Raw genomic sequence first — 26,469 nt, forward strand, 5'->3', positions numbered from 1 at the left:
CTGGTAGAGGATCTGTGCCATCCAGGCCTTTTCCTGTCCAACACCACTTGTGGCATGTGAACTTCTGCTTCATGTTTGTCTCTCCATGAGAAGTGGTCATCCAGAAAATAGCACCCCCTTCTTCCTGCTCCTGACAGACATGGCTCTTTGGACTGGAATAACAGCTCCAGTGGCTGTCTCTTGATGTGCAGCTTTTTGAACCACAGAACCAATGCTTGTGAACCCTCTGTCTTCCCTGAAAGCCCCAGAGTGGATGGGGAGGGCTGAAGATGGATTGTGTATGTACAGCAGCAGTTCTGATCCCTGGCTGATCCACATGATGGTGCTCTGTGTCCTCCTGGGAGTGTGGAGTTGGGAGCAGTGGTACTCTCTGTGCCAAGGCATCCACCAGGACAGGATGGAGATTAGAGAAGGAAGAGCTATGCCTTGGCCAGCCTGTTTGTCACCACTCTGCTTTGTCCTGATGTCCCCCAGAAGTGGATTCAGGAAGGAAGGATGAGGTTCTCCCAAGCCAAGTGTCTGATCTCTCTTTTGCTGCTTGCCAGGTGGAGTTGTAACATCACTTGTGCAAATGTTTCCTTTCCCAAGCTGGTGGAAAAGCCTGGAAGCTTCTGTGGCAGGCCTGATGACTGGTGAGGAGCTCCTCTCCTCTCACCCAAGGCCAGAGGCATGGAATGCTCCCTGGCTTAAGCCAAGCCTTGCTAGGCAGCTCCAGGAGGATGGGCTGGGAGTTGAGGTGATAATGCATGCACTCAGTGGTAATTTGTTCTTGGTGTTGGGTGATGTTTGTTGCTTCATCCCATAATGCCTCCAGGGACCAGGCTGGTGGGCTGCTCAGGTGTCTGTGCCTGGCTGGATGGGACCAGGGTTTACATTTGGGAAGATCCAAAGATATTGTGTCACATTGCAAACAGGGTTCATGTTAAAAGCTGGTTTATTTTATACGCTTGGTGACTTGCACTGTGTGTTGCCAGGTATGAGTGTGTGGCAGCTCAGGACAAAGGCCAATGTTTAATGTTAAGGATGTGAAGCTCATTGTGCTGTATTCAAAACAGGGCCTGAAGCTCAGTGTGTTACTGGGTTTCCTTGCTGGAGTGGTGTGAGAATGCCTTTTTTTCTCCTTTGACAACACAGGCTGTGATCCTCTATCCCATCAAGGCTGTTGAGTTTGATCCCAGCTGCCTTGGTGTGCACAGAGAGTGTGGCTGGGATGTGCCTGGTGTCACCTGGGGGGAACTGGAGCACACCAGCTACAGGCTGTGGCACTCATACTCCTTCATGGGAGCCATGGCTGAAAGCAAAGCCTTTGCTGGGCTTGTAGAGATCTCTTGGAGTGTTCTCTTCTCCCCTCTAACCCTGACCTTTCTCCTTGGCATCCTGGCCAGTGACCTGCTTGTCTCCCTTCTCTCTAGCTTGCCCCACATGTGCTCATCATACCACAGAGTGTCTGACTTCTCTGTCTCATCTCTCCTTATGCAGCCACACTAACAGAGCCAGAATCAGTGGTGAAGAAGTACCTGGAAGAGCTGAAATCTGCTCCTGCTGATGAGGTAAAAGGGCAGTGAAGCAACTCCAGCTTGCCCAGTTCACTGGGGTGCCAAGGAAACCACAGCAGTGCCCAAAGACCATCCTTCCTTCAGTGTCTGGTGTGGCACTGTTGATGCGAGGTGGAGAGTCCTCAGCACTGCCTGAAATTCACATTTGACGGGAGGTGACTTGTCCTTATCAGTCCTCCTTATCAGAGGACTGTAATGAAGGCACAGTGTGGGTTAAATAACTCATCCTCCCAGTGCCTCCCCATTTCCTTTGGAGGAAGGAGTTTGGTTTTGGTCTCAGTGCTGAGAGATCAGAACTAGAGATCAAACCCTGCACTGGAGCTGCTTTGCAGAGAAGTAGGATGAAACCATACTCTTCTGTCTGACTGATGACAGCTCTCCACCTCCTGGACACTACAGGAAGTGGAGTAGGGCGATACCAGCCAGATAAGGAAACCCGTCTCTGTCCTTAAATCTCAATTAAAGCTGAAGGCAAATCTTCCTGAAGCATTTCCTTAGTGTGTCAGTCCTCAGGACCAGGCTGTGCTCACACCTCATGGTGGTTTCTCCTCTAGGACTGCATGATCTGCATGGAGAAGCTGTCCTCCCCCTCGGGCTACAGCGACTCGTGCCAATCCAGCACCATCAGGCCGGAGGCAGTCGGCCGCCTGAGAAACTGCCAGCACTCCTTCCACATGCTCTGCATGCTGGCCATGTACTCAAACGGGAACAAGGTACTGAGCTGGCCCATCCTCAGCAGGCCCCTGTGTGCAGCTGCCTGGGCTGGGCAGCTCTGATGTGGCCTCTCTCTCCCCTGGCAGGATGGCAGTTTGCAGTGTCCCTCCTGTAAAACCATCTACGGAGAGAAAACCGGGACCCAGCCCAAAGGGAAGATGGAGATCTCCACGTTCCCCCAGTCCCTCCCAGGACACAAGGACTGTGGGACAATCAGGATTGTCTATCACATCAGCAGGGGCATCCAGGTGAGTGCCCAGAATGCTGGCAGACAGCACAAGCTGGGAGAGCCTCCCAGAAAAGTCCTGGGATCCAGTGCAGCACCTGCTGCCAGCCCTTTGCTGAGCAGCCTGTGGTACCTGGAGCCAGCAACTGCTCTGGCTGTTCTTCAATACGTGAGGGTCTCCTCCATCAGAGATCTTTTCCTGAGCAGCCCCAGCTGTTCACCTGCAGTAAAGTCTGATGTCTGCCTGAAGCAGGGAGGAGACTGCCCATGATCACAAGATGGGAAACCTCCTATTGTCTGGTTTCACAGCCCTTGTTGATTTCAGTAGAGGGAGTGAACTTTTAAAAGTTTGAGCTGTGAGACCTTTTTAAGGGGGTACCAGACCACATGTTAAAAGCTGTGGTTTGGGGCTGTATCTCACCAGAATTTAGGTAGATTTTAGACCTGGCTTTGTATCTCAGCATGAGAGTGTTTTTGGAGGATCTGTAATACTTACGTGTCCCATAAGAATGTGTCAGATGCCTTGTACTCACCAACAGTACCTTGCTGCCTCTACATGGAAGAGCTGGTTTGGGATGGGCCTGTGTCAAATCCTGCTGGTGATGGATTGTCCAATTCGTGTGAAGATGGATATGTCCATGACAAATCTGTCTCATCCCTTGCAGGGCCCGGAGCACCCCAACCCTGGGATGCCATACACAGCCAGAGGCTTTCCTCGCTATTGTTACCTACCAGACAATGAGAAGGGCAGAAAGGTGAGGTGTCACACCCTGATAACATCACTCTTCTTAAGTTGTCAAGCTCCTGGCAAGCTGTGTTTGTGTCACGAGTCTCCAAGCTGCTGCTCCTAACTTTGTTTTTCCTTTCCCCTTCTAGGTGCTGGAGCTCCTGAAGGTGGCCTGGAAGAGACGCCTGATTTTCACAGTGGGCACCTCCAACACCACTGGCGAGAGCAACACGGTGGTGTGGAACGAGATCCACCACAAGACTGAGATGGACTCAAACCTGAGTGGCCATGGCTACCCTGACCCCAACTACCTGGACAATGTGCTGGCAGAGCTGGCTGCCCAGGGAGTCACTGAGGACTGCCTGGGCCAGTGAGCCTCAGGGGCCACCTAGTGCACTTACTCCTGATGCCTTAAGTTCCCTGTCTGACCACCCGTCACACTGAGCAATAACAGTTCTGTGGGAGCCCTGCCCGCTCTTCACATGGTTTTTTTGGGGGGTAAGGGTGGGGGGGAGGGAAGGATATTTTTGTAGGAGCCGTGCTTGTGTCTCTGGGTGGGATTGGTGGCTGCAGCCAGGGGCAGCTGGGATGGGACTGAGGTGACAGATCCTCTGGGGAAGGCAGGACCTTCCTTTGGTAATGCTTGAGAACAGGATGGAGAGGACAGAGGAGAGTGCCTTGCTTCCAGTAGACCACCTGGAAGTCAAACAAGGTCCTTCTTTTGGGACACATGAGCTCCCTGTCTGAGGCACCTCTTGCCTCCTTCCTGCCGTGTATCTCTGCTCGGTCCCAATAAACTCTTCATTCTCACAGCAAGACCCTGCTCTGCCTTCCTGCTGCCTCAGGGCTTGGGGTGGTTCTCTCTGGGGAGCCAACCTGCTCCATGGAGCCACGGACCATCAATCCAGCCAGGAGGGAGGAGGGAAAGCTTGTAGGAATTTTTCTCCATGGATGGCAGGGACAAGGAACTCTGCACACCTGAGATGTTCTAGAAACACGTGGCTTTATTATTACAAGGGTCGTGGATAAAGAGGGCCTGCTTCCAGCCACCAGCCTGGGCTGGAGCAAAGCCCTAAAGAGAGAATGGGGAGAGAGATAGAAAAGAGCTATGGGGTAAAAACGGGGCAGGAGCAGGGGAAAAACGTGGGGAAGAAAGCAGGAGCAAGGGAGGTGAGAGAGAGGAGAGGAGATGAGTGGACAAGAGCGGGGAGGAGGGGACAAGAGTGGACAGGAGGGCTGAGGAGAGGGCAAGAGGGCAAGAGAGGGGAGGAGATGAGTGGACAAGACAAGAGAGCGATCTTCCTGCTACAATACAATATATCCTTTTTTCTGTTGAATATTCTAATTCACATTGACCAACCGGCGTGAGATACAAAACCTACAAACTTTGCATGCAGCCTATAAGAACGACTGCATTACCATGTCATTTTACTCTCTATAGACTTCTTTCTTATGCATTTGTTCCTGGATGTCTTTTGCCAAGGTGGAAAGGCAACATTCTTGTCCTTTTGTCGGCTTAATCACCGTCTTCCTGTCTGCCATGCTCACATCTCGAAACTGGCTTTCATTCCTATTTCACTCAGGTTTTGTATCTGCATTATTTTTTATCATGCAGTCATATTCATAAGTCCTTCCTGTCCGATCTTTCCCAACAAAAGCTCAGCTCAGTGGAGGCAGGACACTGGTCACAGGGGTTGTGGTTCCAGCCTGTCAGTGCTTTGGCCATTGGAGTTTGGTGGCCTGTAGCCACGGTGCCAACAGAGGTGATTTACCAGTGTCCAACCTGTGGGAAGTTGCAGCCCCCTGCTCTTGGCTGTGAGCTGCCAGCCCCACTCCTCTCATCCCAAAGCTGAGAGGCGGAACCCATCCCTCTCTCCCCTTCTCTCAGGTGAAATGGCAGCAATTCAGTGAAGCCTGTGCAGGGAGGAGCTGCTGCGCTTTGTGTTGCTGCTGCTGCAGGGCTGCTGGTGCCACCAGCTGGTGACAATCACCTTCCTCCCAGCTGCAGTGGTGGCCAGCCCAGCTGCCAGCAGCGAAGCTCTGGCTGAGAGCCTGTTCCTGCTTTGAGTGCTGGCACCTTGTAAATGGGATATTGCCCCAGTCCCAGTGGCCTTGCTGTACATTGTCCCCAGGCCGCTTGTCATGCGGGAGCTGATGTCTTTTGAAGAGCTGTTTCTTGTCACCTGGGGACTGGTATCTTTTGAAGAGCCATTTCTGGCTCTTCCCCTCCCTGTAGCCACCAGACCCAGCTGCACATTAAATCCATCCAATCCATCCCTTTGGCACTGGTGCCAGCTGCCATTTCACCTCCTCCCTGGGCAATCTTGGACTTGGCTGGGCTTTGTGGCAGCACGACCTTGGCCCCCTCCGGGGAGCAGCACATCCTGGACAAGCTGAGGGGCACTTTGCTTCCTGTCATGCCAATATAAAAATTAAAGGTTTTTCTGAGCTAGTGAGAGGTGGAGCTTTTCCCTGTGTCCATCTTGTGCCTGCAGCCTCTAGAGGGGAAAGCCCTCCACTATCCAGTGAGATCTGGGCATGCTGAAGGAATGGCAGCTCCTTGGGAACTGCAGTGATGTGTCTGTGTTGCTAAACTCTCCACAAATGGGCTCTGTCTGCTCCTCTCCCACCCTGGTTGCAAAAGGGAGAGGTCTTGAGTTGAAACCTCAGCTTTGTAGCCTTAGATCATGTCATCCCAGCAGTCAAAGCAGTCAAAATGAATTGAAGCAGGGTTCACTCAGCCCTGTACAGAGCAAGAATTTCCTGCTGAGCCTGGCCCAAGGCATCTCCTGCAGCTGCTGCTGGGTGTGAATCAGCTGGAGCCTCCCTGCATCTGGGCTGGTCCAGGGCAGGGGCACTGGGCTGTGGTGAGCTCAGCAGCTCATCCCTGACTGCCCTGTTTTTAGACATGAGGCATCTCCTAAAATCCTTGACCTCTCTGTGCTGGGCCCAAGGTGCCCTAGCCTCCATGGCAGGGGGATCCAGGAGGTGAAAAGGAGCAGAGTCAGGTGCTTAGGCACAGGGAGCTACTTTAAAAGGTGAGGTGAAAGCATAACCATGGAGCCAGGAGAGGACAGAGTCCCAAATAAATGCTTATGCTCCCAGGCACATTTGACCAAAATCCCCACCTGGAGCCCCAGGGAGAGGAGAAGGGGGGATGTCTCTCCCAGCCCCTGCGGTGATGGCTCATCTGCCACAGGGTGGTTATTCTTAGCCCAGCTTTGACCCCGCAGCTATGCTGGGTACCGGCAGCTGAAACTGTGACTCACTGTCCCCCTGCGTCACCCCCCTGCGTCACCTACCCTGCCCCTCACCTTGCTGCTGGCACCTTGCCGCCCGGGGAGCACCAGGGAGGGGGCCGGGGAAACTTGGGGGGGGTCCCCGGGGCAGGTGTTGCTGGATAGGAATGGGGGATACGGTGGGGATAAAGAAGGAGGAGGGACGGAGGCTGCAGCTGCGCCTGTTTTTCCCCTCTGCAGCTGGACGGTGTAATCTTTGAATGCCCCATTTCCATTTAATCTGAAGGCGCGGTCCCGGCCCCTTGGGAAGGGGGGGAAATCTCCTCCCACGCAGGAATGGACAGCCGCTCCCCCTGGCAAACACGGGAGAAGCAGCGCTGCAGCCCCTCCGCGGGGGGAGCGGCTGTGAGGGGCTCCCGGGGCGCTCCCGCTCCAGGGCCATGGCCCTGTCCCCGTCCCAAGGGCTCGGAAAGGGTACGAGAGATGGGGAAATGTCAGCGTGGGGTGGCTCCAGAGCTGGAAATGCTTCCGCGCTCTTAGTGCTGGGTGGGACCGTTCACCTGGACTCGGGATTTGGGTTCGCTCGGGTGTGATGCTCCGCAGCGCTTCCCTGCCCGCGGGGCGGGGCTGGCTGCCCCCCAACCAGCCGGGCACGGGCTCACCCCGGCTCCGGGGGCCTGGTGGGCACAGGGAATCCGCAGGGAGTTGGGTCTCGGTGGGGCGAGTGGGGGTCCAGGACGACTTGTCTGGCTGACCCCCACAGTGCCAACAAAGACTGCGAGTCCCCCCAACCCATCCCGGGACCCCAGTGCCTCGTCTGCCTCAGTTTCCCCTTTCACATGACTGTCCTGTGCCCTGACTCCTCGCAGACGCCTCGGGGGTCCTGCAGGACGGTTCCCAGCGGGTGACTCGGGACACTGGGCTGTCCCCTCCGCCCGCGGGGTCTGGCCGGGCCGGCAGAGCCGGTGCAGGAATGCGGGGCTGGGAGGGCCCGGCTCCAGGACAGGCGGTCCCTGCCGCGGGGACACTGGGGGCAGCGGGACGGGGTGAGCCGAGCGGGACAGCACACCCGGCACCGGCGGGACAACGCCATGGAGCTGCCGTGGGTGCTGCTGGCGCTGGCCGGGATGAGCACAGCCACGGGCCTGGGTGACTCCCTGGGGACAGGGCAGAGGGGGAGCGGGGCCTGGAGGGGCTGCGAGGCCTTTGTGCCAGGGAGGGGTTTGTGGGGCCGGGCAGGGCTGGGGGGTCCCCGCAGCGGTTCTGTCCCCCTCGTGCTGGCACCTTGTGGCAGCCCCTGTGCCGACACCGCTGTGGATGCGGGCTGGGCCGGGCCCTTGCCGAGCGGGGCAGAACAGGGGGGTTCCCTCACTCACTGCCCACTCCCCCAGCCCGGCTGCCCTACGTGCCCCGGGTGTCCCCCAGGGCGCTGCTGGGCAAGGTCACCGCCACCACCTTCGCTCTGGAGAGGCCCTGCTGCGTCTTCGACGGCCACGCCGACGCCTCCGACGCCGTTTGGCTGGCGGTGTCCTTTGCCAACGGTGAGCGCCAGCGGCTCCGGCTCGTCCCCGCTGGGACACGGGACACGGGGGTCCCTCACCGCCATCTGTGACCCCCCGTCTGTGCCGTGCAGCATCGGCCGCCTTCAGAAACCCGCCGTCCCGGGCTGACGTGCCCCCGTACAGGCAGCTGCCCACTGCCCGCTCCTACATGACTCTGGAGACGCCGGCGGCCGAGTTTTCCTGCCCGGCCCCGGGCCCGCCCGTGCTGCGGGTCGGGAGTGACACGGCGTGCAGGGACCAGGGCAGACAGGACCCCTGCAACGGGCCCCTGCCCTCCCCCGGGCCCTACAGGTAAGGCCAGAAGCCCCAAATCCCAGCTGGGGTGACTCCCCGCCCGGGTTCACCCCCCGGTACCCCCCCGTGCCCACCGCAGGGTGAAGTTCCTGCTGATGGGCTGCGGCGGCCCCAAGGCGGAGACGCGGTGGTCCGAGCCCATCCTCCTGCGCACAGGTATTTGTGGCGCTGCCACCCCCCTGCGGGCCCCTGCACTGCCTGCTCGGGGTGCTGGCACAGCACCAGCCCTGTGCCGTCACCCCAAAGCCTGCGGGGAGGAGCGATCCCCGCTCCCCCATCCATCACACCGCCCCTGAGCCCCCCGTGTTCCTTCCCATCCCTCATCCCGCCTCCTTCCAGCCGTCAGCCCGAGCACCATCGAGCCTGCGCCCCCTCGCCGTGGCAGTGCCGTGGTGGTGATCGCCTCCCTCCTGGCCAGCCTGGGGGCAGTGCTGGCCACCGCCGTGCTCGGAGCCCTGGGGTACGGGGGGCTGCTGGGAGGGCACGGTCCTCAGGGGCCTCGGGAGAACACCCCAAGCCTATCAGCAAAGAAATTGAGATCTTTTTAGCATTGAAAAAAAAATTTAGCATTGAAAAAAAATAGCATTGAAAAATTTTTATTCTTAGTTTGGGTTTTGCGGTGGTTTGCAGGACAAAGGGCCCCTTTGGGGTGGCTGGTGCAGAGCCCCACAGACCCCACCTGACGCCTCTGCCTGTGTCTCCCTGCAGTGCCAAGGCGTGGGGCTCCCTGCGCCACCGGGGTTTGGGGACCGACGGCTCCATCCGCAGATCCTACCGGAGCCACCACATCCCCCCGGCCCTGCCCCCGCCCCCCCGCTGCGGGTGCAGCCCCCCAGGGCAGTGCCGCTCTGCCCCCCAGCCCCCCGGGCCGGGTCACAGAGGCACGGAACGCTTTGGGCTGGAAGGGACCATAAAGACCACCTCGTTTCAACCCCCCTGCCACGGCAGGGACACCTTCCGCTAGACATGAACTGTCCTGCCAAGTAAAATCTGATTTTACATCTGAGACTGTCTCCTCCTGGTCTTTGGCTACGCAGGGTGGGACCGTGAAGATGGGAAACCTCAAAAACCATATGGGACTCTGGCCTGGTGGCACCTGGTGTCGGTGTAGGGGGCACTGGCTGCCCCTGGCGGGGTCTGTGGGGCACATCCCCGCGGGACATCCCCCTGTCCCCACGCCAGGGTGAAGCTGCCACCCAACCCACGGCACAGAGGCAGCGGTTCTCGGCACGCCTCGCCGGCGGGCGCTCAAACAAAACAAACGCTCCCGGGGAAACGAGCCCAACCTGTTTGCCACGGGGCCGCGGCCGCTGCAGGAATGTGGGCGGATGGTGACCACAGGCGGGTCCCACGGGACGCGGAGCCGCAGCACCCGCAGTCCCGCCCTCGGCACCCAGGAGTCCGCACCATGCTCCCGCTGCTCCTGCTGCTGCTGCCCGCGGCCCACGGCATCGGTGAGTCCAGCCACGCCATCGGGACGGGCTCGGGATTCCCCCTGGCACTGCGGGGATCCCCTGAGCGCAGGCACCAGGACCCGCTGAGCCTGGAGGGGCAGGGCAGCCGATGCCCCCGCCATTCTGGGTTCTGTTCTGGGTGTCACCTCTGGTCTCTGGTGTCATTGATAGCGGGGGACTGGCACAGTGTGGGTTTCTCTGGAGGTTCCCACTGGAGAGCACCAGGAATCTGGAGGAGCAGGGCAGCAGATGCCCCCACCATTCTGGGTGCCACCTCAAGTGTCCCTTGTGTCACCTACCCTGGTCCTCTGGGAGTCCTGCACGGGTGTTCCCCCCCGGCATGGAGTGTCTTTGTATCTTTTAATGAAACCTGGTTTTGAGCCCAGCCTGGGGGTGGGAGGGGAGCAGAGGCCGCACTGCCGGGATCCCGGGGTTCAGCTGTCCCTGTCCCCACCCCGAGCCGGGGCTGCAGGGGGGATCCGCACCCTCCACCGCCCCCCTCGGCTTCTCACCACAGCCCAGCTGGACTACAGGCCCGCCCTGACCACGGAGCCCGCGCTGGGGGGGGTGAGGACCACCTCCACCTTCGTGGTGGACCAGCCCCGCTGCGTCTTCAAAGACTACGGCAACGCTGTCATCTGGCTGGTGGTGGCCCTGGAGCAGGGTAGGTGGGAGCAGCCCAGGGCAGGGGGCGTGCAGGGGGTGTCCCTGTGCCCCCCAGCAACCCTCCTCACCCCCATCCCTATCCCTGCAGCTGCATCCACCTTCAACAACTCCCAGAGGCCGGGGACTCCTGAGACCGCGTTCCAGGGCTTCCCTGAGCCCGTCCGTGCCTACATGACCCTCAATGCCACCCTGGGCAGTTACCCCTGCCCCAAACCCGACGGGGAGATCGCGGTGCTGAGGGTGGGCAGCGAGACCAGCTGCACCGGGGATGTGACGAGACCCACCTGCAATGGCCCCCTGCCCACCCCCGGGCCCTACCGGTGAGCCTGCTCGTGGGGACCTGCCCCCTTCAAGGGCTGCTGGCTCACAGGACCGTGGCCAACCTCCCTTCCCATCTTAGGGTGAAGTTCCTCGCCCTGGAGGGCTCTGAGCCCGTGGCTGAGACACGCTGGTCCACGCCAATCACACTGATAACAGGTACCTGGCTCGTCCTGCCCCCCACACCCAGCCCACAGCCATGGGGGGGATATGGGCTGGTCCTGAGTGTGTGGGGTGGCCCCAGGGGGCTGAATGATGGGCAATAGTGCTTTGGGTTCCTGTGAGTGGCTGGGGAAACTGAGGCAAGGCTCAGCTGTGGGTCTCTCCCTTGTGGAGGCACAGTGTGATGGCACTTTGTGTTGGCCCCCATGCACACACCGCCCCCCATGCGGACCCCCTGAGCCACTCCAGGGTGTGTTTACATCCTGCTCCCTCTCCCCCTGCTCTCTCCCCAGCCAAACCGCTCAGCAGCATCTCCACGGCGGGCCGCGGGCACAGCGCCGACATGATCGCCATCACCACCATCCTCTCCATCCTCCTGGCCATCCTCCTGGCCGGGCTGGTGGCCATGCTCTTCTTCTGGGGGTGAGTGCCACCACCGAGGTCCCGCCCAGGGCGCCGGGCACGTCAGGGGGTGACACCGCCAGCCCTCGGTCGCCCCCTCATCCCTCACCCCGCTTCCCTCCCCAGCTCGGACTCCTGCGGTGGCAGCAGCACCTTCAGCAAGCCGGAGTCGGTGACGGTGCGGCGCTACAACACCCACCACGTCTATGACCAGCCGGCCGCCCGGCTCTGAGCCCCCGCCGCCCCCGGCCCTCCCCCGAGCCCCCCGGTAAACGCGGGGCTCAGTGTGATCCTGCGGGCGGCACCGGCCCGGGGTGGGGGCGATGGAGCGGGAGATTAAAGGCTTTTCCCCGCGCTTTGTGCCCGGCCCGCGCCTCCTGTGTGTGACTCCTGCAGCCCCGCGGTCCCTGCAGCCCCACCCTGAGCCCCAGCGCCGGGGGGGGGCAGCTGCTGCACGGGGGGCTCTGGGGTGGGACACACTGTCACACCCGGCTCGGTCATCTTTGTCACCTGTGCCCGCTTCAGATGGGGAAAAGTCCCCTGGGGGTGGGGCAGGAGGGGACCCTGACCCCCCCAGCCCTGACGCTGGGGTGAGGGGCACTGGTGGGGGTAGGGGGGTGTTTCTCCAACCCCTTTTATCCTGCAATGCTCTGTCCCTGAGCGAGCCCAGAGGAGGGGCTCCCACAGCCCGAGATGGCCCAATCCATCCGGGGGGCAGCTCAGGGTCCCCTGAGAGCCACGAGACACCCAGAGGGGACCAGCACCTCGGGGTGTCCCTGATCCCGATCCGGGGGATGTGGGGCTGATCCTGCACCGGTGAGGAGTGGGCTGGGGGGTGGGAAGAGGAAGCTGACGCTGTACCAGCAGCTGGAAGGGGTAGAATCCATCACTCCTGATCCTACAGCAGGGCGCGGGTCTCTGATCCTCCAGCCGGGGCAGGATGAGGCCCCCCGGTGCAGGACAAACCCCGCTGCGGGCGGAGCCAGGGCAGGTGTGTCTGTACCTGTGCACATCACAGACAAACGTTAAAAGCCCCGTTTTTCCCCCGCAGGCGCCGCGCCAGGGGCAGCCTCACCCTGTCACCGCGGGGCGGTCACGGCGCCCTGCCGGGGTGTCCCTGTCCCGCCCGGGGGGGGCGCTAGCGCCCTGCCCCCCCCGAGCCGCCCCCGTGGAGCCCGGCCAAGGGAAATGGAGCAAATCCAGCCATTAACTCCTGCCGAGATCGGCGTGGGAGCAGCGCACGGACGGTTCCATCCGGAAAACGCGGGTCCTCCCCGCCCCACGCCCCGAAATAAAACAGCTGCTTCGCCTGCAAAGGGCTCCCGGGGCTGCGGGGGGCTGTCACTGCCAGGCGCGGGGCTGGGACAGGTGTCCCCGGCCGGAGCTGGCACACACGGGGCTCCTGGGGGTGGCGGGGAGTCCCCTGTCCCCTCGCTGTCCCCTGTGCGGGGGAGGCGGAGGGGCAGCGCTGCAGGAACAGAGCGGCGCGTTCCCGGCGTGTCCCCGCAGTGTCCCCGCAGTGTCCCCGCGGCGGAAATGCCAAGGACTGTCCCGGCCGAGCCCCGGCTTTGGGTACTCCGAGTCCTCCGGCCCGGGCGGGAGTTCCCCGTCCCTCCGCTGGTGTTCAGGGCGCCCGGCACCCAGAGATCCCACCTGTGCCGGGGTGTGCTGCAGCCGGGGGGTGCACTACTTAAAAAAACATACAAAAAAAATCAGTTAAAAATCGATAAAACCTCGGAGGTTTGGGGTGCAGAGCAGCGCGGCCGATGCTGCAGCCCCCGAGGTTCGGATCTGGGGTGGGTTTGGTCTGATCCGGGCGGGCAGTGCCGGGGGCTGAGGGGCACCGAGGGGACGGAGGGGACACAGCGAGGGGACCCCGCGGGACCCCGGCAGGGCTGAGAGCTCGGCCCCGCCCACTCCGCACAGGCCACGCCCCCTGGCACACTGCCGACAGCATCACCCAATGGGAGCCGCGGATTCGCCATTGGCCGCGCCCCTTTCCCCACCCCCGCGCGGTGATTGGCGGCCGCGGGCGCCGGCCCGCACATGGGCGCTGTGCTCGGGGCCGCAGGTTCGAGGCCGCGCTCGGCGCCGTTTGGCTCCGCTCGGCTCCGCTCGGCTCCGCTGCCCGCCCGCCATGGCCCGGCGCAGCGCCCTCTCCATCCGCATCGTGGAGGGCAGGAACCTGCCCGCCAAGGACATGTGAGTGCCCCCGCGGCGGCCGGGAATCGTTCGGGGCGGGGGCATCCCGGAGGGACCCGCCGCTTTCCCGGGAGCGCAGCGGAGTGTCCCCCCAACAGGTCCCTGATGGGGACACCACCCTCAGGGTGGCCTTAGAGCGTCCTCCCTGCTTTAGGGGCTTGCCCGGAATGGTTTGGGGGGCCCCTAGCAGCGCTCACCCCCAGGTGGCTTTAGGATCCCCTTTTGGGGTATCCCCCCTTGGGGTGTTCCCTCCAGGGCGGCTTTGGAGTCGCCCTGCATTGAGGATTCCCCCCGGGGTGGCTTTAGGATCCCTCCCCCCAGCAGTGTGTTTACCCTGGGAGTTCCTTTCAGGGTAGATTTGGGGTACCCCCCCCGCGGTGCATCTGCTTTGTGGGTTCCCCATAGGGTGGCTTTGGAATGCCCCTTGCTCTGTGGGTTCCCCATAGGGTGGCTTTGGAATGCCCCTTGCTCTGTGGGTTCCCCATAGGGTGGCTTTGGGATCCCCCTTGCTCTGGGGGTTCCCCATAGGGTGGCTTTGGGATCCCCCTTGCTCTGGGGGTTCCCTTCAGGACATTTCTGTGTGCCCTCGGCAGTTCTTAGCGCTTTGGGGGCTCCCTCAGGAATCTTGTGGTTCCTCCTCGATTTGGGGACTCCCCTGGGGATGGGGTTGAGGTTTCCCCGTGCTGTGGGATGCCCCCAGCAGTGTTTTGGGTACCCCAAGCGGCGCTCCCGCTCTGGGGCTCCCCCTGTGCTGCCGCGGGGCGGGGCTGTCCCCACCCCGGAGGGACCTGGCAGGGACCCCCGGACACGCAGCAGGACCCGGTACACCCGTCCCCAAAGGAGCGGGGGCTGTCCCGGTGCTGTGTCCCCTGTCCCCGCTCCTTTCCCATCCCACCTGCCTGAGCTCCGGGGGGCAGCCCTCGGCTCGGGATTTCCCTCCCAGAAAACTCCCGGCGCTCTCCTCATCGCTCTGATCCCTGTGGGGCGGGATGTGGGGACACGGGGACAGCCCGGGTGCCCCCAGCCGCCACCGAGGCAGCGGGAAGGTGCTGGGGAGCGCTCGGCAGCCGGAAAACCAGCAAAAATCCCTGCAGCCGTCATGGAAAAAAAGAGGATAAACAAGGAAAGAAACATGACTTTCCTTTTTTTTTTTTTTTTTTTTTTTTTTTTTTTAATCTCCGTGTGTCAGGGCCTGATTTTTAAATCCCTTTGGCACAACTCCCCGCCGGAGCTTGACTGACCCAGCGCGGGGGGCTCTGGGGTCTGGGAGGCTCTGGGGTTTGGGAGGCTCTGGGGTCTGGGAGGCTCTGGGCTTTGGGGGGCTCTGGGTTTGGGGGGCTCTGGGGTCTGGGAGGCTCTGGGGTTTGGGAGGCTCTGGGCTTTGGGAGGCTCTGGGGTCTGGGAGGCTCTGGGCTTTGGGGGGCTCTGGGCTTTGGGGGGCTCTGGGGTCTGGGAGGCTCTGGGCTTTGGGGGGCTCTGGGCTTTGGGGGGCTCTGGGTTTGGGGGGCTCTGGGTGTTGGGAGGCTCTGGGCGTTGGGAGGCTCTGGGCTTTGGGAGGCTCTGGGCGTTGGGAGGCTCTGGGGTCTGGGGGGCTCTGGAGTCTGGGGGGCTCTGGGCTTTGGGGGGCTCTGGGCTTTGGGAAAGCCGCTGTGCCTGGAGCTTTCCGGCCCGGTGGCTCCGGGACGTGGCGCTGGGCTGGGACGGCGGGGAGGGAAACCCGAGCGCGACCTTGGCCGTGCCCGGCCCCGGCCCCCTCCCCGCAGCCTCAGGGGGATCCGGTTCCCTGGCCTGGCACGGCTTTTGGGATCCTGGTTTCCTCCCGGGAGTTCCCTGGCCGGGGTGTCCCCGCTGCACGGGCAGCTCAGACCCCGCTGGCAACAGGCAGGGGGGATGGAGCCCCCCCAAATCCCCCACGGGGAACCTCCAGATCCCTCAGGATTTGGCACAGGGAGTGATGGGAGCCCCCCTAGCTGAGCTGCCAAATCCTCCCCTCATCTTTATCCCAGGAAAACAAGGGAAAGGGTCTTTAATTTTTAAATTTACTTGATTTAGTATTGATTTTTTTTTAAATGCGACATTTAATTTCTTTTATTTGCGCTTCTGGTTTATTATTTATTTATTTTATTGGATTATTTTGATGCTAGGATAATAAATAACGCCAATAATTTTTAATCTTTAATTTATCCTAATTTATTCTATTTTTATTCCAGTATTTTCGCTTCTTAACTTTTTATTTCATTTTTTATTATTTAAATTATTTTTTCTTTCCTTTTTTGCCCTTTTTTCTTTCTAAAAAAAAAAAATCTTCATTTAATATTCCACGTTTTATTTTTTCTTTTCTTTTTTCTTTTATTTTTTCTTTTCTTTTTTCTTTTATTTTTTCTTTTATTTTTTTCTTTTTTTTTTTCTTTTATTTTTTCTTTTCTTTTTTCTTTTCTTTTTTCTTTTATTTTTCTTTTATTTTTCTTTTATTTTTCTTTTATTTTTTCTTTTATTTTCTTCTTTTATTTTCTTCTTTTATTTTCTTCTTTTATTTTCTTCTCTTTTTTCTTCTTTTTTTTTTTTCTTTTTTCTTCTTTTATTTTTTCTTCTTTTATTTTTATTTTTAATTTTTCATTTCAATTTTCATTTTATTTTAAATTTTAATTCATTTTTAATTCAATTTTTCTTACATTTTAAAATTCTATTTTCCTCTTATTTTTTATCCTATTTTTTAATTCAACACCCCATTATTTCTTTCCTATTTACTTCTATTTTTCATTTAAATTTTTATTTCTTTCTTCCCCCGCCCCCCAGGGCAGAGCAGCACTGCTGCCCACACCAGTTAATTTTTAATTCCATCCCTCCGCTGCTCCTTTGCCGCCGGAGGGGCGGCTGCGGGTTCCTTCCCCCGCCTTCCCCCAGCCCTGCCTGGGCTCATTTCCTCTTTCCAAAGCCCGGCCTTCCCCTTTCCAGCTCCTTTTGCGCGCTCAGCGGGTGCCCGAGGCAGCCCCGCACCCACCAGCGCCACAAATCCCTGCGCCACATCCCGGGACAAGGATGCTGTGCAGGGATTTCTCCTCATCCAAAGGCACAGCTGCTCGATTCCGCTGTGCTCGAATCCCTGGAAAATGCGATCCCTGGGAGGTTTCCCGGTAGCCCGAGTCCAGGAGACGTGGCGGTGCCGGGGACGAGGGTTCGCGTTGCCGGGCGCAGCTGGAGCGGGGCAGCTGTTCCCTTTCCGCCTGCCCGCTCCCGGCATCCCCGATGGTTTGCACAAGGCAGGAAATGTCAGCAATGCGCTCCGCTTAATGGCACTTCACCCGCGGCTCTCCGCAAAAATCCTCTCCGGAGGGCGCCGGGATGGAATGGGAGCAGGAGGCGGAGAGCGGCTCTTGGCAACCTGCTGCATTCCCGGCCCCGCGGGGCCAGGAGGATGCGAGTGCCTGGAAACGGGGATGTTGTTGTGGTACCCGGGATGCACAGCCCAGAGAAAGCCCTGCGGACGTGTTCAGCAGGGCAGGGAGCCCCCAAACCCTTTCAGTCCCCTCCAACCCTGTTTGATTCCCTCAAAACCCCTTTCAGTCCTCCTCAAAACCCTTTCAGTCCCCTCTGGTCTCTTTTGAATCCCCCAAAACCATTTCTGTCCCCTCCAACCCTGTTTGATTCCCTCAAAACCCCTTTCAGTCCTCCTCAAAACCCTTTCAGTCCCCTCTGGTCTCTTTTGAATCCCCCAAAACCATTTCTGTCCCCTCCAACCCTGTTTGATTCCCTCAAAACCCCTTTCAGTCCTCCTCAAAACCCTTTCAGTCCCCTCTGGTCTCTTTTGAATCCCCCAAAACCATTTCTGTCCCCTCCAACCCTGTTTGATTCCCCCAAAACCCCTTTCAGCTCTCCTCAAAACCATTTCTGTACCCTCCAACCTCTTCTGAATCCCCCAAAACTCTTCCAGTCCCCTCCAACTCCTTCAGTCCCTCCTAAAAACCCCTTTGGATTCCCCCAAACTCTTTCAGTTGTCCCCAAAACTCTTCCAATCCCCCCAGAAGCTGCTTCTTAGCCTTCCTGGATTTGGGATGTGGAAATCACTCAATGTCTGGGGTCCCCAGGCCCCCACCTGTGCACCCTCCCTTTCTCCAGGACACTGGTGGCTGCCTGACAGTGCCACTGGGATTGTGTTAATGAGTTATCTGTGCTCCAGGCTGCTCTGTGCCAGTGGGATGGGAGCCACAACCTTTCCATGACCTTGGCCAGCCCCCAGGTCCTGGCATCCTCTGTCCCTGGCCACGGTCCTCACCCCTGACCCTGTTTCTGATGAAGCTGTAAAACCATGATTATTTCTTGGCAAGGGTGACTCAGGTTGTCCCCAGGGAGGAAGCGTGGCCAAATCATGGTGGTGGCTGCTCTTCACACCCTCTGCATCCCTGGGGGTGTCGCCAGGGGTGTCCCCATCCCTGTGGGAGTGTTGGGGGTCTGGGAACACTCTGGGGCTGGAGGAGGAGGCTGCTGTGGCCTCACTCCTGGTGTGTCATATCGGGCTGCAGGTGCCCAAAGCTGTTTTGGGGAAAGGGTGGGGTTTGTTTGCTCCTTGCTTTCCTGTGTGGAAGAGGAAAAGCCGCTTCTGGCAGCCAGCAGGACACAGCAGCCGGACACGGTCAGGGAGGGGTGTCCCCGGTCTGGGAGCCAAGCTGGGGTCACCCTGTGCTGGCAGCTGTGGCCAAGTCTCCCTCTGGAAGCCTTTGGCAGCCTCTGTCAAACCCCAGCCTCCCCCTCAAGGGCTTTGTCTCTACAAGATCTCCATTCTGTGGGGTTGTCAGGGCTGAAGGCTTTGGCCACCCATGGCCATGAGAGTCCTGTGGATTGGGTAGTTGCCAGGCTGTGGCTGGTGGCACTGACAGAGCTGTCCCTTGTCCTTCTAGCACGGGCAGCAGTGACCCGTACTGCATCGTGAAGATCGACGATGAGGCCATCATCAGGTGAGTGGCCCGTGTCCCTGGCTGGTCCCCGAAACTGCTGGAGCCCCAAACCTTGCTCCTGGCAGGTGTCTCTATCTGCTGCAGGCACATTATTGTTATGATTGTTGTTAAGTTCGTTATTTATTATTATCTACCAGTCATTATTTATCCCTGCTTTGGGCTGGGATGCTCCTGCAGACACAGAAGTGTCTAACAGCTCATGGCCCCCTTCCCCTATACCCCACCCCTGTGTCCTACCAGCCCAGAGCCACAACACAGGACAAGGACAGGGACGAACACTCATCCCTGCCCCAGCTGAGGCTCCCAAACTCTGGGTGCTGCCCCCAGCTGGGAAGGTCCCAGGGCTGAGGAGTACCCCAGAGAGTGAGCCGTGTCCCCCCAGGTGTCACCAGTGCCACCTGCCCCACAGGACTGCCACGGTGTGGAAGACGCTGTCCCCGTTCTGGGGGGAGGAATATGAGGTGCAGCTCCAGCCCGGGTTCCACAGCATCTCCATCTACGTCATGGACGAGGATGCACTCAGGTGTGCTGGGAACTCCTTCCCTGCCTTTGGCTCCCTGCATGCTCAGCCCCGCTGGGGACACCAGAGAATCCACCAAACCTGGCCATGCTGCCCTGGGCTTTGGGACACAGACGGGTGAAGTTATCTCCCAAGGATATTGTCCAGCTGGTGGCAGAGGGTGGCTGATGTGCTCTATGGGGACAGATACGCTGTGGTGGCCCCAGTCCAGGATCCCCCAAAGTGGGGACTGTCCTACCTGGGCACCCATCCCATGCCGTGTCCTGCTTCCCACATTTGTTTTCCAGCCGTGATGACATTATTGGGAAGGTCTGCATCACCCGGGACATGCTGGCAGAGCACCCCAAGGGTAGGAGAAAGAGTGGCTGGGGGGTCCAGGAGGGACCCATCTCCCACCCCTTGGACAAGCTGGTCCTGAGGGGTTCCCCAATGACCCCTGCATGGGGATCCCCCCTTTTTCCTACAGGATACAGTGGCTGGATGAGCCTCAGTGAGGTGGACCCTGATGAGGAGGTGCAGGGGGAGATCCACCTGCGGGTGGAGGTGCTGGGCACCCAGGGCGGCCGGCGGCTGCGCTGCTCCGTGCTGGAGGCCAGGTGAGAGGGGACACCAGGGTGACAGGGCTGTGTGTGCAGCTGGGGCATGGGTGATGAGTCTGAGCTGCCCCGCGACTCAGCTCACAGAATCACAGAATTATTAGGTTGGAAGAGACCTTCAAGGTCATCAAGTCCAACCCAGCCCAAACACCTCAACTAAACCATGGCACCACAGTGCCACATCCAGTCTTTTTATAAACACATCCAGGGATGGCGACTCCACCACCTCCCTGGGCAGATAATTCCAGTACTTTATCACTCTTTGTGTAAAAAACTTTTTCCTAATATCTAACCTGTATTTCCCTTGGCATAGCCTGAGACTGTGTCCTGTCATTGCTGCCTGGAGAAAGAGACCAACCCCCCCTGACTAAAACCACCCTTCAGGAAGTTGTAGAGAGTGATAAGGTCATCTCTGAGTCTCTTTTTCTCCAGGCTAAACAACCCCAGCTCCCTCAGTGTTCCTCATAGGGCTTGTTTCCCTGGTATATCCAGTCCTTTGGGTGCAGAGCATCCTCCTCATCACCCAGCAGGTGCTGGGGGTGCTGGGGCAGGGTCTGCATCATCTGCATATCTTTGGGACATACAGCTTGAGATTCCCTGAGAGGGGAGTGGGTGCCACGGGAGCCTGTAGGGGTTTTGGGAGGTTGGTGGTAAATTCCCCCTCTTCTGGGCAGGGATTTGGCCAGGAAGGACCGGAATGGTGCCTCTGACCCCTTTGTCCGCCTGCGCTACAACGGGAAGACACAGGAGAGCACCGTGAGTGCAGCTCCAGCCATCCCCAACCTGCCAAGGCTGCAGTGGAATCAATCCATGGGGAACCTGGAGCCATCCCTGTCCCCCAGCATCCCCAGCTTGCTGTCCCTGAGGGATACACCCACCAGCAAGAGGGGACAAAGCTGTTGCCTTTGCAGGTGGTCAAGAAATCCTGTTATCCACGTTGGAACGAGACCTTTGAGTTTGAGCTGGCCGAGCCTGCAGGGGAGAAGCTCTGTGTGGAGGTGTGGGACTGGGACCTGGTTGGCAGGAACGACTTCCTGGGCAAGGTGAGCCTCAAACCCTTTCAGTGCTGCCAGGTCCTGCCCAGCTGCACTCCCAGCCCTCTCCTGCCTTCCCCTCCCAGGTGGTGTTCAGCATTCAGGGGCTGGAAGCGGCCGGGCAGGAGGAGGGGTGGTTCAGGCTGTGGCCAGACAAGTCCAAACCAGCAGAGGATGAGTGAGTTTTGGCACAGGGTGCTGGGGTGTTCTGGGGAGGAAGGGGTCACAGTGCCCTCAGGGGCACCAGGGAGGGGGGTTTTACTGGGAAGCATCATCACTTTGGAGGGGTAGCCTGGGGTGTCAGGCTACCTTCTGCTTGGTGAAGTATCCATCCATCCTTCCATCCATCTTCCTTCCTTCCATCATCTTCCTTCCATCTTCCTTCCTTCCATCTGTCCATCCATCCATCCATCCACCCACCCACCCATCCTTCCTCCCTCCCATCCATCCCTCCTTCTCTCCACCCACCCCATGTTCCTGCAGGCGCCGGGGCAGCCTGGGCTCGCTGCAGCTGCAGGTGAAGCTTCGGGATGAGACGGTGCTTCCCTCCCACTGCTACCAGCCCCTGGTGCAGCTCCTGTGCCAGGAGGTGAAGTCGGGGCGCCAGGTGAGGGGTCCATGCCCAGCCCTGCTGGACCACCCACCTTTCCCAGCTCTGTGGGCTCTGCCTGCCCTGGGCTGTCACGTTATGGTGCCTCTTCCCTCCAGGACGGCCAAGTGCACCTGGTCACCCTCCTGGACGAAACCACCACGGCCGAGTGCCGGCAAGAGGTCGCCATCAACTTGGTCAAACTCTTCCTGGGCCAGGGGCTGGTCAAGGAGTTCCTGGACCTGCTCTTTGAGCTGGAGCTGGCCAAGCCCTGTAAGGCTGGAGTGGGGAGTGGAGCTGGAGGCTTTCTTATCGTCTCCTGGGGCTGCAAAACCTCCAGGGCCTTTTGTGGGGATTTTTTTGGGAGTGATGGTTGAGGCTCAGCTATCACACTGTGGAATCTGTTGGGTTCATCCCAGCAATTCAGGTGATTTGAGGTTAGGAAATCTCCATAACCCCTGTGGAAGTGGCCAGGGTGGCAGGGCACAGCCTCTAGGAATGACCCCCATGACTGCATTGCCCAGGGATGACCCATGGCCATCCCCCAGGCCATGGACCCTCTCCTGTTTTGCAGGTGAGCCCAACACTCTGTTCCGGAGCAACTCTCTGGCCTCCAAGTCCATGGAGTCCTTCCTCAAGGTGCCACAACACCCAAACCCTGCTCTTCCCAGGTCATCCTGGCCCTGGGCTGTTCCCAGGGGAACAACTGGGAGGGCTGGTGTTGCTTGTGCCTTCCCCTGGGCTTGGGAGGCTGGAGAAAATCCACTGGGTGACCCTGCAGGTGTTGTGTGCCAAATCTGTGCCCCATCAGTGTCCCCCGTGTGGTCCCTCGGCAGGTGACAGGGATGCCATACCTGCACTTTGTCCTGGGCCCCACCATCACCCGCGTGTTCGAGGAGAAGAAATACGTGGAGCTGGACCCCGGCAAGGTGGAGATCAAAGACGTCGGGTAAGGGCTCGTGGGGTGGCAGGGCAGGGGCGGCCCCGGCGCTGGGGGGTGACAGTGACGATGCCCGCAGGTGCTCGGGGCTGCACCGGGTGCAGACGGAGGGCGAGGTGATCGAGCAGGGCCGGCAGCACCTGCAGTCCTACCTGGGCGAGCTGCTGGACGCCATCGTCAGGTCGGCCCCGGCGTGTCCCCCCGTCATCCGCGCCGCCTTCCGCCAGCTCTTCCAGCGCGTCGGGGAGCGCTTCCCGCAGCACCAGGTCGGGCCGTGCCGGGGGATGGCCTGGGCTCGGTCAGGGACATGCCCAGGGGACGGGGCTCTCGGGGTGTGGTCAGCGGGGTCCCCTCTTGGGCAGGGGGGCAGCGGGCGGGGCCGCGCTGCGCCCAAACCTCATCCTGGACAGCGGCGCATCGCTGTTTGTGGCCTTGTCCCGCCACGGGAGAGACCCTCACGTGTGTTCCCCACGCCCTCGGTGGTCCCAGCACGCCAAATTTGTGGCTGTCACCAGCTTCCTGTGCCTGCGCTTCTTCTCCCCGGCCGTGATGACGCCCAAGCTGTTCCAGCTGCGGGACGCGCACGCTGACTCGCGGACCAGCCGCACGCTGCTGCTGCTGGCCAAGGTGCGGCCCCGGGGGACACGGGGCCGGGGCTTTGGGGCGCCCGGCTGCTCCTTGTCGGGGCCAGCCGGGTGTCCCGGGGGTGACGTGCCGCCCCGCGGTCCCCAGGCCATCCAGCTGGTGGGGAACATGGAGCCGGCGGCCGGCAGGGCCAAGGAGACGTGGCTGTCCCCGCTGCTGCCCGCCCTGCAGCAGGGCACGGCCCGCATGAGGGACTTCATCACCCGCCTGGTGGGCACGGAGGAGGATCAGGGCCGGGAGGAGGGCGAGGGGCGGCCGCTGGGGCCCCCCCCGGCCGCGGTGAAGGAGGGGCTGCTCCTCGTGCACAAGACGCGGGGCAAGGGGCCGCCGCTCGCTGCCGCCGCCGGCAAGAAACTCCATTTCTGCCTCACCGGGGAGTCCCTCAGCTTCGGCAAGAGCCCCGGCGCAGAGGTACGGGTGTCCCGGAGGGGCGGGGAGGTGTCACCGGGGTGGCGCTGACCCCCCCTGTGTGTGCGTGTGTCCCGTCCATCAGCGCATCGGTGCCATCGCCCTGGGCGACATCCTGGCGGCCGAGAAGGTGGAGGAGAAGAGCTTCGGCAGCTCGCACGTCATGCAGGTGGTCTACCTGGCCCCGGGCGGGCAGCAGGAGACTGCCTACCTGCAGTGCAAGGTGCGGGGGGGACGGCGGGGTCACGGCCCGCGCGGGGTCACGGCCCGGGGTCCCCCTGACTGTCCCCAACCCCGCAGTGTGTCAACGAGCTGAACCAGTGGCTGTCGGCCCTGCGCAAGGCGTGCGGGAACAACCCCCGAGTGCTCCGCTCGTACCACCCCGGCGTCTTCCGCGGGGACAAGTGGAGCTGCTGCCACCAGCGGGACAGGACAGGTGCGGGGAGGTGGCCCCGGAGCCCGGGGGGTGCCGGGCAGTGCCCCCCGTGTGGTGACACCGCTGTCCCCCAGGGCTGGGATGTGACCGGACCCGGCACGGCGTCACCCTGCAGGACTGGAGTGACCCCCTGGACCCCACGGTGGAGGCTCAGCGCCTCTTCCAGCACCTGCACAGCCTGCGGGAGACCCTCAGGTGAGTCCCTGCCTCGGGGACATCCCCCTGCACTTCCCCTGCAGCCCCTTCCCCTCCTGCCACGGCCCGTCCCTCTCCTCCTCCTCTCCCCAGGGAAAAGTACTGGGAGCTGCTGGAGCCGGAGGATGCTCAGAACGGCCCCCGGGGCGAAGGTCGGTTTGGGGTGGGGGGTTTTGGGGATGCTCTGGCTGGGAGCTGTCCCCAGGGCTCGCAGGGGGCTGTGGGGGTTTGGGGTGAGCCCAGGGGAGCTGTGGGGTCTCAGTGTCGCTCCCCTCCCGCAGACGCTGCCCTGCCCGAGGGGCTGAGCCGCCTCCTGGCGGTGCTGGGGGACCTGGAGAGTTGTCACCGGCGGGCGCGGCCCGCGGAGCCCCCGGCCCCGGCCCTGCTGCAGCTGCAGACGTGAGGGAGCCGCTGTCCCGCGGGGCTCCTCCCGCCCCGGGCCCGCAATAAAGGCACTTTGTACCCTGCAGCCCCGTCCGTCTGTCTGTCTGTCTGTCTGTCTGTTGGGGATGGGGACGGGCACTGGTGCTGCTGCTGGTGACACTTACACTGGTGACATCTCTTAGGGTCCTTCTGGTGCCATCACTGGTGGCTCTGCTGGTGGTGACCTGATGAAAGCACCGCTGGGGGTTCTCTGGGTGCTGCTACTGATGGTGGCACTGCTGCCATTGCTTGATGTCCCTGCTGGTGCCATTCCTGATGGCCCTGCTGCTGCTGCTGGTGGTTCTATTGGTGCCACCACTGGTGGTTCTGCTGGTGGCCTGTTGTTGGCAGTGGTGGCACCCCTGGAGTCTCTGCTCGTGGCACTGCTGGTGGCACTGGTGCTGTCACCAATGCCCCTGGCGGTGTCTCCAGCGGGGGCACCGCTGCTGGTGTCACTGGTGTGTGTTCTCCCCCTGTCACCGCCGGTGGCCGCACGGGTGGCTCTGTGTTGTCACCGGTCCCCTTCGGGCCTTGCCTGCAGCGAGTCCTCCCGCCCGCCAGGGGGCGCGGTAGGACTGCGAGGAGCACCGAGCGGACGGAAGTGACGTAAGGAAGTGAAGCGGCGGCCGCCATAGCAACGGCGGGATGAACGCGCCTCCGGCCTTCGAGTCCTTCCTGCTCTTCGAGGGCGAGAAAAAGTGAGGGGAGACCCGGGGGGCGGCTAATTAAAGCCCAGTCAGACCGCAGGGAGCTGGGGGGGAGGGATCTCGGGCCTTTCCCCCCGTTCCCCGCTGTTCCCGGGCCCGCACGGGTCGATAACATCCCTGTATCCCTTAACCCCCCAGGATCACCATCAACAAGGACACCAAGGTGCCCAACGCCTGCTTGTTCACCATCAACAAGGAGGACCACACGCTGGGCAACATCATCAAGTCGTAAGTTCAAGCCGGGGGAGAAATTTCAGGGGAGGTTTGTGGCTTTTCTGCCCTTCATTTCACGCCTTTGGGTTTTTTTATTCCCGTTCCAGGCAGTTGCTCAAAGACCCGCAGGTGTTGTTTGCAGGGTATAAAGTCCCACATCCTCTGGAACATAAAATTATCATCCGTGTCCAAACCACCCCAGATTACAGCCCCCAGGAGGCTTTTACCAATGCCATCACAGACCTGATCAGTGAACTCTCCCTCCTGGAAGAGAGGTTCAGGGTAAGATTATTTTGGTTTTTTCTTAAAACTATTTGGGCTTGTTAAAGGGATGGGGTCGTATGTCTTAAAGCTGCAGGGTTTTGGGTTTATTAATTAATTCAAGTCACCCTCCTTGTGTTGTTCAGCTGCTGGTAAAGCATGGCAGAGCCTGGCTCTGAGTGGTTTTGTTTTGTTTTATTTTATATTTTATTTACCTGGCTCTGAGTGATTTTACTTTTATTTTATCTTATGAGCCTGGGTCTGAGTGATTTTTATTTTTTTTTATTATTGTTTTTATTTTATTTTATGAACTCGGGTCTGAGTGGTTTTTTTCTGTTCTGTTGTTTTGTTGTTTTTTTTTTTTTTTTTTTTTTTTCTCCTGACAAAACTCTGGTATCTTCACTTCTGCTTAATTTATTTATTGATTTAGCCCCTGAATTCTGAGATTTAATCTGCCCAAAATATAACTCAGACAAAATCTGGGAGCTTGTGGCAGAGACAGTGCCTCTGATGTGCTGGGAAAAGGCACCAAATTTGTAAAAGTTTTGATCTTAATTTCAGTATTATTTTTCTGGTTGTTGTAGAGATTTCCACTGTGGGTTGTTGTGACTCACAGGAGAGTCAGGAATGATTAAACATCCACCTCCAGCTCAGTAACAACTCTTGTCTTACCATGTGTATTTTTGTTTTTGCTTTGCAGGTTGCTATTAAGGACAAACAAGAAGGAATTGAGTAAAATATCCCCTCTGGAGCAGGCTGTTCCTTCTGAGGCAGAATGATGTATCTGTTACTGGATGAAATATTTAAACCTCCATTCATGGCAGATATTTTCCCCCTTGTCCCACTTCTGTTTAATTTTTGACAGCAGCAATATTTTGAGTTTGGTTTTTTGTTGTTTTTTTGTGGGTTTTTTTTTCATAGCAGGCACTTTGCCAAGAGGATAAATGTCATGTTGGATTTGGTGGAGAAATCATTAAAGTGATTTTTAGTTTTCTAATTGGAACCTAAAGGCAAATCTTTGTCCTGGG

At 59.4% G+C, this 26,469-nt stretch overlaps 5 protein-coding genes across 8 annotated transcripts in view; all 5 read left to right on the forward strand.

The window, feature by feature from the left end:
- The window catches only part of DTX2 (deltex E3 ubiquitin ligase 2), a 34,927-nt gene extending 30,610 nt beyond the window's left edge, over window positions 1-4,317 (forward strand). For all 3 annotated transcript variants that reach the window (XM_083875472.1, XM_083875474.1, XM_083875473.1), the window contains 5 exons: window positions 1,480-1,550; window positions 2,111-2,269; window positions 2,357-2,518; window positions 3,162-3,251; window positions 3,373-4,317. In XM_083875472.1, the coding sequence (XP_083731598.1) occupies window positions 1,480-1,550; window positions 2,111-2,269; window positions 2,357-2,518; window positions 3,162-3,251; window positions 3,373-3,597 (707 nt within the window). In that variant the 3' untranslated portion in view covers window positions 3,598-4,317. The remainder of the gene's footprint in view (window positions 1-1,479; window positions 1,551-2,110; window positions 2,270-2,356; window positions 2,519-3,161; window positions 3,252-3,372) is intronic.
- Window positions 4,318-7,553: 3,236 nt separating this feature from the next.
- LOC310917236 (uroplakin-3b-like) lies at window positions 7,554-9,282 on the forward strand (the record flags this gene model as incomplete). The annotated part of the gene is made up of 6 exons (XM_083875321.1): window positions 7,554-7,611; window positions 7,854-8,003; window positions 8,096-8,315; window positions 8,398-8,474; window positions 8,658-8,778; window positions 9,027-9,282. 6 exons carry the CDS (start codon window positions 7,554-7,556, stop codon window positions 9,280-9,282), a joined length of 882 nt encoding a protein of 293 aa, XP_083731447.1.
- Window positions 9,283-9,711: 429 nt separating this feature from the next.
- On the forward strand, window positions 9,712-11,669 carry LOC310917266 (uroplakin-3b-like protein 1). Its single transcript, XM_083875358.1, has 6 exons — window positions 9,712-9,772; window positions 10,290-10,436; window positions 10,527-10,758; window positions 10,839-10,915; window positions 11,212-11,341; window positions 11,447-11,669. The coding sequence occupies exons 1-6, from the start codon at window positions 9,727-9,729 to the stop codon at window positions 11,550-11,552; spliced, it is 738 nt and encodes a 245-aa protein (XP_083731484.1). The 5' UTR covers window positions 9,712-9,726; the 3' UTR covers window positions 11,553-11,669.
- A 1,227-nt stretch (window positions 11,670-12,896) lies between these two features.
- Window positions 12,897-24,240, forward strand: RASA4B (RAS p21 protein activator 4B; the record flags this gene model as incomplete). Of its 2 annotated transcripts, XM_083875056.1 has the most annotated exons (20): window positions 12,897-13,522; window positions 18,418-18,474; window positions 18,884-18,997; window positions 19,282-19,343; window positions 19,461-19,590; window positions 20,265-20,346; window positions 20,502-20,633; window positions 20,711-20,802; window positions 21,108-21,231; window positions 21,333-21,486; window positions 21,788-21,852; window positions 22,050-22,162; window positions 22,233-22,419; window positions 22,643-22,780; window positions 22,886-23,209; window positions 23,292-23,429; window positions 23,507-23,642; window positions 23,717-23,837; window positions 23,931-23,989; window positions 24,119-24,240. In XM_083875056.1, exons 1-20 carry the CDS (start codon window positions 13,284-13,286, stop codon window positions 24,238-24,240), a joined length of 2,589 nt encoding a protein of 862 aa, XP_083731182.1. In that variant the 5' UTR covers window positions 12,897-13,283. The 2 variants fall into 2 exon arrangements, with proteins under 2 accessions (XP_083731182.1, XP_083731181.1); XM_083875055.1 differs by having other exon boundaries at window positions 22,643-23,209.
- A 588-nt stretch (window positions 24,241-24,828) lies between these two features.
- Window positions 24,829-26,437, forward strand: POLR2J (RNA polymerase II subunit J). The gene is made up of 4 exons (XM_083875125.1): window positions 24,829-24,958; window positions 25,106-25,195; window positions 25,288-25,462; window positions 26,142-26,437. Exons 1-4 carry the CDS (start codon window positions 24,906-24,908, stop codon window positions 26,175-26,177), a joined length of 354 nt encoding a protein of 117 aa, XP_083731251.1. The 5' UTR covers window positions 24,829-24,905; the 3' UTR covers window positions 26,178-26,437.
- Window positions 26,438-26,469: the final 32 nt, after the last annotated feature.

The sequence above is a fragment of the Zosterops lateralis genome (assembly GCF_965231275.1).
Source record: "Zosterops lateralis genome assembly, chromosome: 19".
NCBI lineage: Eukaryota > Metazoa > Chordata > Aves > Passeriformes > Zosteropidae > Zosterops > Zosterops lateralis.